The sequence below is a fragment of the Oryctolagus cuniculus genome, chromosome 1, assembly GCF_964237555.1.
Source record: "Oryctolagus cuniculus chromosome 1, mOryCun1.1, whole genome shotgun sequence".
Lineage (NCBI taxonomy): Eukaryota > Metazoa > Chordata > Mammalia > Lagomorpha > Leporidae > Oryctolagus > Oryctolagus cuniculus.
The window spans coordinates 103,403,366-103,420,102 of NC_091432.1; the positions used below are offsets into that span (position 1 = coordinate 103,403,366).

The 16,737-nt window shown below is 41.7% G+C and overlaps 1 protein-coding gene across 5 annotated transcripts in view; it reads right to left on the reverse strand.

Annotated features, from left to right (window-relative positions):
* Window positions 1-10,593: 10,593 nt before the first annotated feature.
* Window positions 10,594-16,737, reverse strand: part of BTG4 (BTG anti-proliferation factor 4) — a 28,131-nt gene continuing 21,987 nt past the window's right edge. For 4 of the 5 annotated variants that reach the window (XM_070078027.1, XM_008261629.3, XM_051819790.2 and 1 more), the window contains one exon: window positions 10,595-11,108. In XM_070078027.1, coding sequence (XP_069934128.1) covers window positions 10,926-11,108 — 183 coding nt within the window. In that variant the 3' untranslated portion in view covers window positions 10,595-10,925. Of the gene's footprint in view, window positions 11,109-16,737 lie in introns of all 5 variants that reach the window. The other variant, XM_051819775.2, reaches the window with a different exon arrangement.

The window sequence follows — 16,737 nt, forward strand, 5'->3', positions numbered from 1 at the left end:
ACAATGAAATCCAGTCATTTGCAACAAAATGGAGGAATCTGGAACACATCATGCTGAGTGAAATAAGCCAGTCCCAAAGGGACAAATACCATATGTTCTCCCTGATCGGTGACAACTGACTGAACACCAAAAAGGAAACTTGTTGAAGTGAAAGGGACACTATGGGAAACGGTGACTTGATCAGCATAGCCCTGACTGTTAATGAACAACTTAATACATTATCCCTCTTAGTAGTTTTTTTGTCTGTTCTACTTAATATGACTGATTTAATTCTGTAATTAATACACAGTTATTCTTAAGTGTTGAAATTTAACTGAAATGTGATCCCTGTTAAACATAAGAGTAGGAATAAGAGAGGGAAGAGATATATAATTTGGGACATGCTCAAGCTGACTTGCCCCAAATGGTAGAGTTAGAAACATACCAGGGGACTCCAATTTAATCCCATCAAGGTGGCATGTACCAATGCCATCTCACTAGTCCAAGTGATCAATTTCAGTTCGCAATTGATCATAATGAAAGGACTAAGAGTCAAAGGGAGCACATAAGCAAGTCTAGTACCTGCTAACACTAACCGATAGAATAAATAAAGGGGAGAGTGATCCAACATGGGAAGTGAGATACTCAGCAGACTCATAGAATGGCAGATGCCCTAAATAGCACTCTGGCCTCAGAATCAGCCCTAAAGGCATTCAGATCTGGCTGAAAAGCCCATGAGAGTATTTCAGGCATGGAAAGCCAAGACACTCTGGCAAAAGATCTCTGTGAGTGAGATCTCAGTGGAAAGAACAGGTCTTCAAAGAAGGAGGTACCTTTCTCTGAAGGGAGGAGAGAACCTCCACTTTGACTATGACCTTGTCTAAACAAGATAAGAGTCGGAGAACTCAAGGGGCTTCCATAGCCTTGGAAACTCATGACTGGAGCATAGGGAGATTACTGATGCCATAGACAGGAGTGTCAATTGGTAAAGTCAACAACAGGAGTCACTGTGCACTTACTCCTCATGTAGGATCTCTGTCCTTAATGTGCTGTGCATTGAGATTTAATGCTATAACGAGTACTCAAACAATATATTTCACTTTGTGTTTCTATGGGGGTGCAAACTGTTGAAATCTTTACTTAATGCATACTAAACTGATCCTCTGTAAAAAAAAAAAAAAAAAAAAAAAAAAAAAAAAAGAAACTATCAACTCCCAACTTGACTCTCACTGGGATTAAACATGACAATAGGTCTGATCTGATTTCATCATCATTAAAAAAAATCATCTATTATTTTTCACTTTATGTTTCTGTGTGGGAGCAAACTGTTGAAATCCTTACTTAATGTATACTAAGCTGATCTTCTGTATATTAAGATAATCGAAAATGAATCTTGATGTGAATGGAAGGGGAGAGGGAGTGGGAAAGGGGAGGGTTGTGGGTGGGAGGGACGGTATGGGGGGGAAGCCATAGTAATCCATTATTCGTACTTTGGAAACGTATATTCATTAAATAAAAGTTAAAAAAAAAAAAAAAAAAAAAGTTTCCCAGAAGCGTGGGCTGTAAGTAAACTTCTCCCATCTCTTGCATGAACCAGGAATCCTTCAAGTACATGCACAAAGTTTTAGTATATTCGTTTGCAAGAGTAAAGATTCGAGTACTTTAAAGAAAGCAAGTCTTTGATTTTATTAATATTGGGATTGTGTCCTCAAGAACTTTATTTAGCTAACAAAAATTATGAGATGTATTTCCCAGAAAATAGGGTGAAGATTAATTGAGCCAGACACACAGACTCTAAGATAGGCCAGGAGTCTAGAGCCTCTGGGAGAGGCGACAATGGAAAAGTAGCGCTGAAATTAAGGATCTTCTATATTCTTCATTCTTGGCTACACAAGGCACCTACCAGAACACAACCCTATTAATTTGCTGGCTGACTTCTTGGCCCCTCCATCTGATTTCCATTAGCTGCAGACTTTTAGTAAGCACATGCTTCTTAATGGAAATGCCAAAGATTTCAAGGCAAGGATCATGTTCTCCCTCCCACTGCATTAAGTATATTTACTGCTGAATCAAATCAATAGCAAATCTCTCTTCAAAAGTTCTGAGATGTTGATTATACTTAATGAATTAGCTTGTGTACAAACCCACATAATACATACACATACAGCCCACTAACCAGAGGAAGGATAAGAAAACCTAAGTAAATAAAAGAGATGGCCTGTATGTTTTTCTTATTTTGAAAGGCAGAGTTACAGACACACACACAGAGGCAGAGATAGACATCCTCCATCTGCTGGTTCACTTCCCCAATGGTCACAGTAGACAGGGCTGGGCCAGACCCAAGCCAGGAGCTTCTTCCAGATCTCTCATGGGTACAGGGGCTCAAGCACTTGGACCACCTTCCGCTGCTTTCCCAGGCTCATTAGCAGGGAGCATGAACTGAAGTGAAGCAGTCAGGGCCTGAACCATTGCCCATATGGGATGCCAGCACTGTAGGTGCTGGCTTAACTTGCTACGCCACACCATTGACCACAACCATCCATATCTTACCAGATGTTAGCAAGAACCACCTTTCCCAAGTATACAATACCTACTGTTTTAGGAAAAGTTTTATTTGCAAAGTGGTACCAGACTTCTACTTCCAGGAGTAGGCAGTCTTCCCTACTCTCCTTCAAAGTACAATTAAAATCCTTGAGTATTTATGCAGGGGTCTTCAGAAAGTTCAAAGATAAATTTTGGTGAAAAATAATTTGAAGTCTGTATATATTTTCATAACATGAATTTTCCATGACTTTTTAAAGACTCATCATGTAAAACAGATGTAAGAAGACTCTGAAAGACAGAGAGAAGGCAACTGACCAGATACCTCAGAACCCAAGGATGGCTATGGCGGTGAGCTCCATGTACCGATTTTCCTTCAATACTCCAGGCTTAGACATGAAGAAATCAGTAAACTATGGACACCAATAAATACAGATCAAAAAGAAAAAAAATCATGATCTCCCTGACCAAATGGTCACACAAGGGCCAGCCTAACCAGACAGAAAAATTTTAGACAATAACTGCACTTCAACAAGATAGTTATAGAATGCATTGGCCTCACCCCATAAGCAAAGTTAAGTAGGGTCTAAAACTTACAGGCTATAAGGAGGTACCACAGCCTCTCCCTGGGTATTTAACCAAGAACAAAATTCTCTATGATGAAAATTATGAAACACTGAAGAAATAGAAGGCACAGAAAAGTAGAAAAATCTTCCACATTCATGGATTCAAAAAATATCCAGATACTTAAAACAATTTACATATTCAATGTGATCCCAATCAAAATACCAACAACATTCTTCTCATTTACAGAAAAAAATTGCTAAGAATTATATGGAAACAGAGACCCCAAATAGCTAAAACAACCTTATACAACAAAAACAAAGCCAGAGGCATCACAATAGCAAATTTCAAGACATAATACAGGGAAGATATAATCAAAACAGCATGGTATCAGCACAAAAATAGACATGTAGACCAACAGAACAGAATAGAAATTTCAGACATCCACACATCTACAACCAACTATCTTTGACAAAGGAGTTTAAAAAAAAATCTGTGGAGTAAGCAAAGTCTCTTCAAAAAGTGCCACTGGGAAAAGTGGACTCCACGTGAAGCAGCATGAAACAAGACCCCTACACCTCACACAAAAATCAACTCAAAACAGATCAACCATCTAAATCTATGACCTAATATCATCAAATTTCTAGAGAACATCTTTGGGAAACCCTGCAAGACATTGGCATAGGCAAAGAGTTCCTGGAAAAGACCCCAAAGGTACAATCAAAGCCCAAATAGACTAATGGGATTACACCAAGGTGAAAAGTTTCTGCACAGAAGAAATGCTTGGCAAAGTGAAGAGGCAACTGACAGAATGGGAGAAGATATTTGCAAACTATGCAACTGATAGGTCAATCTCCAGAATCTATAAAGAACAAGAAACTCAACAAAATAAACAATCCAGTTAAGAAATGGGCAACGGACTTAAGAACTTTAATGTCTGTTCATTTAAGAGGCAGAGTTACAGACAGGGAGGGAGAGAGAGATCTTCCATTCACCAAATGGCCACAATAGCCAGAGCTAGGCCATTCCAAAGCCAAGATCTTCTTCAGGGTTTCCCACACAGATGCAGGGGCCCAAACACTTGGGCTGTCTTCCACTACTTTTCCAGGTCATTAGCAGAGAGCTGGATCAGAGGAGGAGTCACCAGGATTCAAACCAGTGCCCACATGGGTTGCCGGCACCATAGGCAGAGGCTTCGACTACTACATAACAGTGCCACCCTAAACAGGCATTTTTCAAAAGAAATTCAAGTGACCGACACATGAAAAAAAAAATGCTCAGGATCACTAGCCATCAGGGAAATGCAAATCAAAACCACAATGTGATCTCATCTCACCCCTGTTAGAAAGGCTCTCATACAGAAATCAACAAACATGCTGGAGGATGTAGGGTAAAAGGGTATCCCAATCTGTTGGTGGGAGTGTAAACTAGTACAGCCACTGCAGAAGACAGTATGGAGACACCTCAGAAATCTGAAAGTAGTTACACCATATGACCCAGCAATCTCACTCCTGGGGAATCTACCCAAAGGAAAAGAAATCAGCACATGAAAGAGTGATCTGCACCTCCACATGTTAACTGCATTCTCAATTCACAATAGCTAAGATGTGGAATCAACCCGTTTGTCCATCAACTGATAACTGGATAAACAAATGTGGTGTTAACATATGCATTTATATATATATTATGGTATAGAATATTACTCAGCAACTCAGCTATAGAGAATGAAATCCTTTCTTTTCCAACAAAATGGATCCAACTGGAAACCATTATACTCAATGAAATAAGCCAGTCCCCAAAAGACAGATACCATGTTTTCCCTGATCTGTGATTACTAGTAGAGTACCAGAAAATTTAATATATAAAATTGACGTTTTGAGCTTCAGTGATTGTTTATAACCCTTGTTTCTACTGCTGAGGAACAGTGTTTTTTTTTTCTTCTATTTGCTGAATTATTTACTTAGTAAAGGGTTAATTTATGAGCATGTATAAATATATATGTATTTGAATATAAAGGAAACTGAATGCAGATCCTTGTTAAAAAAAGAGGGGAATGAGGAGGAAGGGTGGGAGCATGGGGTGAGAAGGATCACTATATTCCTATATCTGTATGTATGAAATCCATGAGCAAATCTTCATTAACCTTAAAATAAATCACGAAAATTCTTGAAGCATGTAAGTCAAAGAACCAAATAGAAATTTTCTAACTGAAAATTAGAGAGACAAGATGAAAAGCTCGGTAGACAGGCTCAACAGTGAAACAGAAAGGAGAGAATTTTTTTTTTTTTTTGATAGAACAGAAACTACCCTCTAGTCTAAACTATTTTACAGTTGAAGTTTGAAAATTGTCTGGTGTTCCTGTATTTACAGGAAATATTTTAATACAACTATATGGTAAATGGGTAGATATTAAGATGCTAAGTAAAGTTTCTGTGGTTCAAACTGATAAAACACTGGGTGAGTGGGGTGGCATTGTGGCTAAAACCCTGGCCTGCAGCACCAGCATCCCAGTGGATGCCGGTTCCAGTCCTGGCTGTTCCTCTTCTGATCCAGCTCCCTGCCCTGGGAAAGCAGTAAAAGATGGCCTAAGTTCTTGGGCCCCTATACCCACGTGGGAGACCTGGAGGAAGCTCCTTGCTTCGGAGCAGCTCAGCTCCAGCTGTTGTAGCCATTTGGGGAGTGAACCAGTGGATGGGAGACCTTTCTGTTTCTACTTCTCTGTACTCTTTCAAACAAATTAAAAAAATCTTTAAAAAAAAAAAAGGCTACCACTGGTATACTATGACTGTTTATATATGTATCAAATACCTAGAAAAGCCACTATCAGAAGTTGTACAAAGAGATGTACTTAAGAACACAATAAGGGGCCAGCACTGTGGCATGGTGGATAAAACCACCTCCTTGCATTGCCGGCATCCCATATGGGGGCCAGTTCAGGTCCCAGCTGCTCCACTTCCAATCCAGCTCTCTACAGTGGCCTGAGAGGGCAGTGGAAGATGGCCCAAGTCCTTGGGCCCCTGCACCCACATTAGGGACCTAGAGGAGGCTCCTTGCTTCAGATCAGCTCAGCTCTGGCCATTACAGCCAGTTGGGGAGTAGGCCGGCAGATGGGGGACCTCTCTCTGTGTAACTCTTTCAAATCTTAAAAAAAAAAAAAAAAAAAAAAAAAAAAAAAAAAAAAGAAGCAGGGATCAAGTATCCCACAGAGGCAATGAAAAAAAGACGAGCTAAAAATTAAACAGCAAAAAACACCAGAGAGGATTAAGATGGTGGAGTAGGGAGGGAGCTTGCTGCTCTAGTCTAGGAGAAGATAGTTTTAAAAAGTACAAAGAGTGCATTCTCAAAGAGTTAGAAGAAAACAGCAGAGCAAACTAAGTAAATTGGAGGGACACAGTGGACATACATGGAGGGTGAGGACATGTACAACTCAGGACCCTAGCAGCTGACAGCTTCCACACCAGCGTTGGAGACTGAGGCAGGACCAGACTGCAGCAGCCCAACCCACAGGCAAAAAATCTGCACGAAGAGTCTAGAGGAAATCCGGCTTGTAGCCCTGTGGGGGATAGGTGTATCTGCCAAACTAGATGAGAACACACAAAGAGGGGTACATGTTTTCTCTCTCCCCAATAACACCGCAACTGCCTCCTGTTACAGGCTAATGTAGAGCAGGTGCCATTTTGGACATATGTAATAGCTGTGCCAGCTCATGTCTACACCCAGCAACCAGCCAAGCGGTGACTTCCAAGTCTGGTGGAGAGAACAGACAGGGGGCTGGGTGCTTGTAACTGTGGGAAGCTTGTGTGCTGGGAATGTGAAAACACTGAGGCTGCATGGGAGGACACAGGGTGTGGCTGTGACTTTGGGCAGTCACGGTGGGAGGCTCCATGCAGTCAGGGTTCCCTGGTTCCCTGATGAGGGACATTGCTGGGCAATATGAGCTTATATCGAGGACAGTACAGATCCTTTGTGTGGTCCTTATGGCAAAGCAGACAAATATATCCACTAGAGCTAGCACCCAGGCACTGGTCTCCTTTAAGGAGAGGAGCTCAGCCGAGTCTATGCCAACAGACAAAAACAAACCCCCTTGGCCAGCGCCGTGGCTCAGTAAGCTAATCCTCCACCTGTGGCGCCGGCACAGCGGGTTCTAGTCCCGGTCGGGGTGCCAGATTCTGTCCCGGTTGCCCCTCTTCCAGGCCAGCTCTCTGCTGTGGTCCGGGAGTGCAGTGGAGGATGGCCCAAGTGCTTGGGCCCTGCACCCCATGGGAGACCAGGAGGAGGCACCTGGCTCCTGGCTTTGAATCAGCGCAGCGCGCCGGCCATAGCAGCCATTTTTGGGGTGAACCAACGGAGGGAAGACCTTTCTCACTGTCTCTCTCACTGTCTAACTCTGTCAAAAGTAATCAGAAGCAAATGCATGAACTAATGAAATCTATACATGACATGAAAGAAAATTTCTCCCACGAAACAGATCTTGAAGAGAAATCGAAATCTTGGAAAGGAAAAATTCAATAGAATAAAAAATGCAGTGGAAAGCTTTAACAGAATCGGTGAAGCAGAAGAAAGAACATCCGACTTAGAAGACAAATCAGGAAATTATGCGGTCAGAAAAAAAATTAGAAAACTAAAAGAACACTGCTGGGAATCTACAGGATACTATCAAACGACCCAACATACAGGTACTAGAATTTCCTGAAGGCGTGGAAATAGAGAAAGGATTAGAAGGCATTTTTGGTGAAGTAACAGAAAATTTCCCTATGAGAAAGAAAGGGACATCTAAGAACAAGAAGCACTTAGAAATCCTAATAGGACAAGAAAATATCTCCACCATAACACACTGTAATCAAACTCTCCACAGTAAAACAAAGATTATAAAATGTGCACAAGAGAAACATCAGATTACTTTCAGAGGATCTCCAATAAGACTCACAGATGATGTCTCATCAGAAACCCTACAAGGCTGACGCTGCAGCTCACTAGGCTAATCCTCTGCCTATGGCTCCATCACTCTGGGTTCTAGTCCCAGTTGGGGCTAGATACTAGTCCCGGTTGCTCCTCTTCCAGTCCAGCTCTCTGCTGTGGCTCAGGAGGGCAGTGGAGGATGGCCCAAGTGCTTGGGCCCTGCATCTGCATGGGAAAAGGGAGGAAGCACCCAGCTCCTGGCTTCGGATTGGCGCAGCACCGGCCATAGCGCCCATTAGGGGAGTGAACCAATGGAAGGAAGACCTTTCTCACTGTCTCACTCTGCCTGGCAAAAAAAAAAAAAAAAAAAAAAAAAAAAGTTTAAATGATAGAATAAAAAATAAAGAAACCCTACAGGCTAGGAGAGAATGATGAGATACATTCCAAATCTTAAGAGAACTGTCAACTCAGAATATTATACCCAACAAAGCTCATTTGTGAACGAAGGTAAAATAAAGACCTTCCATGAAAAACAAGAATTGGAAGAATTTGTCAACATCCATCCAGCCCTACAGATGCTTAAGGATGTGCTAGGCCATAAACCAAGCCTTGGAAAAAAAAAAAAAATCATACCATGTGTCTTCTCAGACCACAGTGCAATGAAGCTGGAAATCAGCAACTCAGGCATCTCTAGAACCTATGCAAACACAGAGACTGAACAACATGTTCCTGAATGAACAGTGGTTCATGAAAGAACATGTGCTAAACATAACACCCTTTCATGATGAAAACTCTAAGCCAATTGGGTATAAAAGGAGCATTCCTCAACACAATCAAGGCAATTTATGACAAACTCACAGCCAGTGTCCTATTGAATGGTGACAAGTTGGAAGCATTCCCACAGAGATCCGGTACCAGACAGGGATACCCACTCTCACCACTGCTATTCAATATAGTCCTTGATATCGTAGCCAGAGCCATTAGGCAAGAAAAAGAAAAAAATCAAAGGGATACAAATTGGGAAGGAAGAACTCAAACTGTCCCTATTTGCAGATTACATGATTCTATATATAGGAAATCCAAAAAACTCCACTAAAAGGCTATTGGAACTCATAAAACAGTTAGTTAAAGTGGCAGAATAGAAAAATCAACACACAAAGATCAATAGTATTTGTATACACAGGCAATGTCTTGGCTAAGACAGAACTTCTAAGATCAATCCCATTTGTAGTAACTGCCAAAAAATTAAATATCTTGGAATAAATTTAACTAAAGACAAAGATCTATATGATGAGAATTACAAAACTTTAAAAGAAATAAGACACAAAAAGATTGAAAAATCTTCCATGTTCATGGATTAGAAGAATCATTATCATCAAAATGTCCATTCCCCCAAAAGCAATTTACAGATTCAATGCTATACCAAATCAAAATACCAAATACATTCTTCTCAGGTCTAGAAAAATGATGCTGAAATTCATATGGAAACACAGGGGACCTCTGATAACTAAAGCAATCTTATACAACAAAAATAAAGCTGCAGGCATCACAATACCAGATTTCAAGACATACTACAAGGCAATTATAATAAAAACAGCCAAGTACTGGTACAAAAACAGATGGATAGACCAATGGAACAGAATAGACACACCAGAAATCAATCCAAGCTTCTACAACCAACTTATATTTGACCAAGGAGCTAAAAACCAACCCTTGGAGCAAGGACAGCTTAACAAATGGTGCTGGGGAAAACTGGATTTCCACATACCGAAGTACGAAGCAAGACCCCTACGTTATACCTTACACACAAATCCTCTCAAGATGGGTTAAAGATCTAATTCTATGACCCAACACCATCAAATTATTACAGAACAATTATTCTGTATATATACCTAGGACAATTAGAATAATGGTCACCAGTTAATGGCAATAACAGTCATTTCTGGCTGTGTGCTAGGGACTTTTATTTCCTTGGTACTAGGTTTTTCTGCTTAGTTTGAATTCTCAGAATAAAATGTTACATAAGGATGAATATAAAAGTGAATTTTTATATAAAATATCATAATTATTAGATCTATTCAGAGTCTTAGAATTAAGCCAACTCTTTTGAAAGCCACAGAAGATAGTCTCATATTCTTCAGAGTAATTTTCCAAAGGTTCTTACTGGACTTGTGAAATAAAACAGTCATGACAGGTAATAAAGTACAAGCCAAAATATTACATAATCAACAACACTCTTCCATAAGCCAGTATCTGCGTTAAAATTCAAGAAGATTAAAGAGAAAACACAAACTTGGGGCCAGTGCTATGGCGTAGTAGGCTAAGACTCCCCCTGCAGCACTAGCATACCATATGGGTACCAGTTCCTGTCCTGGATGCTCCTCCTCTGATCCAGCTCTCTGCCATGGCCTGGGAAAGCAGTAGAGAATGGCCCAAGTGCTGGGGCCCTGCACCTATGTGGGAGACCCACAGGAAGCTTCTGGCTTCAGATCTGCCATTGCAGATCAGCTCTGGCCATTGCAGCCATTTAGGGAGTGAACCAGCTGATGAAAAGCCTCTCTCTCTGCCTCTTCCTCTCTCTCTCTCAATTAATAATTAAAAAAAAAAAAAACTGTCTTGCAACAAACGGAATCAGAATGGTATTAAAAACATGGTATGTTTATTTAAGCTTACTTTTCATAATTCATTGAATCTTATAGGTCAGCATCTTCATTCTATTACTTCACTGGGTACATTTACTAGTATTACATAAAACGTCACATAAAATTAAGAATTAAAAGTACTTTTAAGAACAGAGTCATCATCTGATAAGACTTGTAAACATACACTTTAGTCCCAACCTGAACATTGTTTCATGGGCCTCTCAGCCTCAGATTCATTTTCATTTTGGTAAAACGAAGCCAGTCTTGTAGCCTTTTCCGGCTGCATGCCTAGTCACTGTCTTATCGGTTTGTGTTGACCCAGTGGTACCGGTCCACCCGATGCATAGCAGCAGGCCTGTAACACTTGGGGTTCTTATATACAGTGTGACAGGCACTTCCCAGGAGGCCCACGTGGCCATCTGCCACGTGCTTTCTGCGGGACATTTGGAACCAAGATTGAAAGTTCTGTTTCAAGTTTTCAACCTGAGGGAGAGAAAAAAAACAGTATGAAGATCTCCAATAAACCTACTAGAACTAGCTCTAAGTATGAACCCATAACTTAGAAGTTCAAGCCTTCCAGAAGTATAGGAAGTACAAAATGAATAAAAACCTAAGAACATCTTTGGAAGACTTGCCGGCATTTAGGGCTTATAAAAATCATTTTATACCTTTTTAAAAAGTTCTTCAATCGGACTGGAATTTAGAAACATTTACTCCAATTTCTGTATATTCACCCTATGGCCTCCTAACCCTTGCCAGCCCATGTCAAAACCGCCTCATCATGGTCTGAGGCCATGGTCTAAAAATACCCATTGTTAAACATCCCAGATGACTCATACAGACGTTCCACACAGCACATTTTGAGAACACTGCTGCAATGGAACTCAGCTGACTCTAGGTCAATTCCGTCAATGGAAGACTTATTTAGTCAACAGGTAATACTTCAGTATACAGCTTTATAGTTTTCAGTATAGTTATGTTATATATAATTGTGCTTCACATAATTTTAGGTAAGCTCTATATAGACGCAAGTCTTTAGAAAACTGAGAAGATATCTGTCAGAAACATGGCAAGGGGTTAAGATATATCTGATTTATGAAGGGCCTGTAATATGTATTAGGACTTTAAATGGGTAAAGAAAATTGTTAAGTATTTGCATCTAAAACATTTGGTTCTAAAACATATGGTCATCTGGCCATGGACATTCTTTATTGTCCATTTTCTCTTGCTTGTGCCTTCTGAACCGCCAACATTTTTGCTCCTTCAAGATGAGTGCCCCATCACATATAATACCACCCTGACCAATGCAGTGTTTGGTTACCTCACAGTAAGCCTCTGCTTGTGTATGGAAGACCAATTCATTTGTTCTGACCCCCTAGATCCCCTGTTGTCTCTAGGAAGCCCTTTAACATATGGCCATTCTCACATTCCTGGCTCTAACACCTAGAAGACATCAACATGCACCTACTGCCCCCAAACCACATCCCTTGGGTAACTGCTTTCCATCTTTCATTAGTGTTGTCATCTTCCATATCCATGGCAATGCCAAAAACATGACTCATGGGTGCTCTAAAGAATATTCTAGATTCTTCCACATGGGTGCAGGGGCCCATGCACTTGGGCCATCTTCCACTGCTTTCCCAGGCCACAAGCAGAGAGATGGATCAGAGGGGGAGCAGCTGGGATACGAACCTGTGCCCATATGGAATGCCTGCAATGCACGCAGAGGTTTAGCCTACTAAGCCACAGCACTACCAAACCCAGCACACAGATTTTTATACTGAGTATAAGGTAGTGCTATCTGTCTCTTCTCTTGTAAAGTACTGACAAGCAGAAAACAAACTTTTTAAAGTTCTTGCTTGGTAGAAATCTGAGGTTGCATAAAATGGAGGAAAAGAGTTGATAGTGTGAATTTTGGTACAACGGTTGGTTTTGGCAGTGTAGAAGATATCCAGGTACTTATGTTTTCATTGCTAAGGTTACTAAAACTCATGGGTATATTTCTTAGTTATTAGCTATATAGAGATGGGACTAGATAAGACGTTAAGAGAGGTGATCAGGATAAACCCATTCATGTGATTAGTGGGTTAATGCATTATCTCCTGGGGCTAAAGAAGCCACTTCAGGGGCAAGCATAGCAGGTAAAGCCTCCACCCTTGATGTTATGGGTGCCCATTTGCATCCAAGCTGTTTTACTTCCAATGCAGCTCCCTGAAGTTGTGCCCAGAAAGGCAGCAGAAGGTGGCTCAAGTCTTTGGGCCCCTGTAACTCATGTGGAAGACCCAGAAAAATCTCCTGGTTTCAGACTGGTCCAGCTTCAGCCATCTGGGGAGTGAACCAATGATAGATCTCTCCCTCTTTCTCGCTTTAATTTATTTGACAGAGAGAGAGAGAGAGAGAAAGGTCTTCCGGGACTAGAACCCAGAGCCCATATGGGATGCCAGCGCCAGGTAGAGGATTAACCAAGTGAGCCACGGCACCAGCCCCATCTTTCTTCTATTTCTGCCTTTCAAATAAATAAAATCTTTAAGAAAAATATTCCATATAAGAGTCTCTCCATATTGTTTCGAAGAGGGGCCTTCTACCCTCAATTGACAACTTTCAGTATAATTTTTACAGTCCTATCAATTACTACAGGTTGGACCTGATGTGCCAATCAAGTTATCACCTTGCTAAAATGCTAATAATGAAACCAAAGATCTATCATGACCAATTCTGTATGCATAGTCCCTTCCCCACCAGAATGCCCCAAGGGCCTCTGAGCCTGTGCGAGAAGAGGGGGCCTCCCAAAAACACCACAGATCATATTCAAGATCATGGGACACCAGGTCCGGATTGGTCCACAGGGGAGTCCAGAGAGTACCCAAGGATATGCTCAAAACCCTGGGATGCCAGATCTGATCTGGTCTACTAATGGGGCTTTCAAATTCTTCTCACTCTATTCCCTATTTTCCTTTTTCTCTTTAGGCCATGAAGATACCCATGTTTGAAATGTAATTCTCTTGAGCCGGCGCCGTGGCTCAATAGGCTAATCCTCCACCTTGCGGCGCCGGCACACCAGGTTCTAGTCCCGGTTGGGGCGCCGGATTCTGTCCCGGTTGCCCCTCTTCCAGGCCAGCTCTCTGCTATGGCCAGGGAGTGCAGTGGAGGATGGCCCAGGTGCTTGGGCCCTGCACCCCATGGGAGACCAGGAAAAGCACCTGGATCCTGGCTCCTGCCATCGGATCAGCGCGGTGCGCCGGCTGCAGCGGCAGCCATTGGAGGGTGAACCAACGGCAAAAGGAAGACCTTTCTCTCTCTGTCTCTCTCTCACTGTCCACTCTGCCTGTCAAAAATAAAAAAAAAATAAATAAAAAGAAATGTAATTCTCTTTCCATTCCCAAGGGGAAACTCCTGGGTTGCCCCCTTTTAACCTGGGAAAACTTTGAATAAAAAAAAATTAGAACATGTTATTTTCTTTACAACATAGTCTGGCCACAATATAGAGAATGGGTAAATGTGGCTGCCAAGTAGGACCCTCAAGTGTAACATTATCCTCCAATTTGACCTCTTCTTTAAAGATAGCAAAAGTGTCAGAAATTGCTTATGTCCAGGCCTTCACAGCACTCTTTCAAAACCCCATCCTTAGAGAGAGCTGTAGACTCCACTGTGTCCATTTCCTCCTGGGATACCAGATTCAACAGAGCAATAGACATGGTAGATAGACCACTCAATATTAGATTATCACCCAAGGTGCAAAGACCTTAAGCTCAGCTTGTCCCCATTGCCTGGATCATCCTCAGGGTTGACACATCCTCCCATTCTCCATCAAACCCCAGTTCTTTCAAATCCTACTAGTACCCCCATCCTACTCTACCCTACAACCCAATCTCTCCCTCCACCAGAGGATAGACCAGACAGTCACTTGCAGTGGGGTCTTCTGCTACCTAGTCCAAGGATGCTTTTCTCTTCAGAGAGGTTGCTAACAGAGATGACAGTACTGACTTATATTAGTGTCAACAAAAGCCAGACTTTCAGCAAACCATACCAAGTTTACTGAGGAATTTTAGGTCCTAACTCAGGTCTTTAACTTGACCTGTGATTACCCTCACATTGGCCTATCTACTTATTGCATCCCTGAAGAAAAACAATGAATCTGGGTCAAGACCAAGGCCCATGCCAACTTCCTAGAAGCTTAGCAGACTAATAAGTATGACATAGGCAACAGGGAAATCCCTCAAATGGACGCCAACTAGAATTAGCAGCAGGGTCATGATTATTCAAGACACTGAAGTCATATGGTGACCTGTCCAGTGATTGCATAAATGTATTATAAAGCCTATGAGTCATGATAAAAATCAGGGAGGTAACAACCAAGATAACCCAGCCTTATTCCAGGGACAAATGGTAGAGGATTTAAAAAAAGATATGCTAACAAACCATAGCATCAATGCATGACAGGTTTTAATATGTACTCATTTCATCGGTTAGTTCACAACAGATATTCAGAGGAGATCTTATGAACCGGCAATGGGACCCCAAACTCCCATGAACCCAATGGTAGATATAGTAGTTTGGGATTATTTGATAATAGGGACAAAACTGAGGAGGGAAGGGGATTTCAATATATGAATCAACAGTCTAGAAAACAGTTCTTATGATAGAAATCACTTTAGTCAGCACTCTGACCTCAGAGCCAACTCAGGGGGTGTCCAACCAAAGGAAAAAGCCCAAAAGAATGTTTTGGGTGTGGGAGGCTGGGACATTAATGCAAGGAATGTGCCCACCTGGAAAGTTGCCTGGTTCCTGCTCCCAATGTAAACAAGACGGGCACTGGAAATGGGATTGCCCTCATCTCCAAAGGGAGGAGACTTCCAGTTCCCTCATGTCTTTATCCAAGGACTGAACGGGTCCAGGAATTCACAACCCAAATGATCATCATACTTCTGAAGTCCTAGGTAAACCTGGGTGTTGGAGGTAACAATATTGATTTTTCTAGTTGATACAGCAGCCACTTACTCCCAGTTCCCATGTGGGACTCTTATCCTCAAAGAGTTATCTCATCATGGGAGTTGATAGGTAGTCCTACCCCTGACAATTTGCTTCTACTTTGCCCGACTAAAGATGGTCTCACTTCCCACCATTTTTTGGTGATGCCAAAATGTTCAACTCCTTTACTCAGTAATAATATGCCGTCCTCCCTGGGCACTTCTGATTAATTGTCCCTAAATCTAAGTTTTTTGCAATGCTGCTTAGTACTGAGACAACACACAACTTGGGCAATCTGCCTGTTGAAATCCAAGATAGCCAATCCTCAAGTGTGGGATCAGACCCAGATAGACTATATATGATGCCCCTACCAGCCCTCCTGAAAGACAGAACAAGCCTTCCTCATCAGTACCAATAGCCCTTGAGAAGCCAAGCATGGATGCCAACCTTCATATATTTCTAAATCATCGAATCCCAATTCCATGTTGGTCCCCCTGAAGTACCCCTATTCTTCCAATTTTAAAAAGTCAAACGGTTCAGGACTTCAGGGCATAATGAGATTGTCATCTCATTTCACCCAAATGTATCAAGTCAGTATACTATCCTAGTTTGGATTCCTGCACTGCTCGGTTCACAGATCTAGACCTAGAAGAAGTATTCTCTATATACTTATACCCCGAATCCCAGTATCTGTTTGCCTTTGAACAACTGGATAGTTCTTCTATAAGGTTTAAGGGATAACCCTAAATTGACAAAGCTCTTGCCAAAGAGTTAGAGCTCGAGTTAAATACTGAAGCCATCTACACTATGTAGATGATATCCCTCAGCATTCCCTTAAGGAAGGCTTGGATAAAGATACCCTTCAGGTCTTAAATTTTAAGGGAATGAGGATATAAGAGTTTCTCCAACTAGAGCACAACTCTCTCAAGAAGCAGACCACCTGGTACATATCCTGACCCCGAGAAACCACACCTCTTTACTTAGGTGAAAGCAATCAATGCTAAGTGTAGGGCTACCACAATCCCTTCCCCTCCCAAGAAGAAAGGACATTGCTGAGAATGGAAAACTTCTGTCGGATCTAGATCATTTCTGGACTTAGGTTGTTAGCCATACCCCTAATTAAGGCCTTAAAAGGTCCCAATAG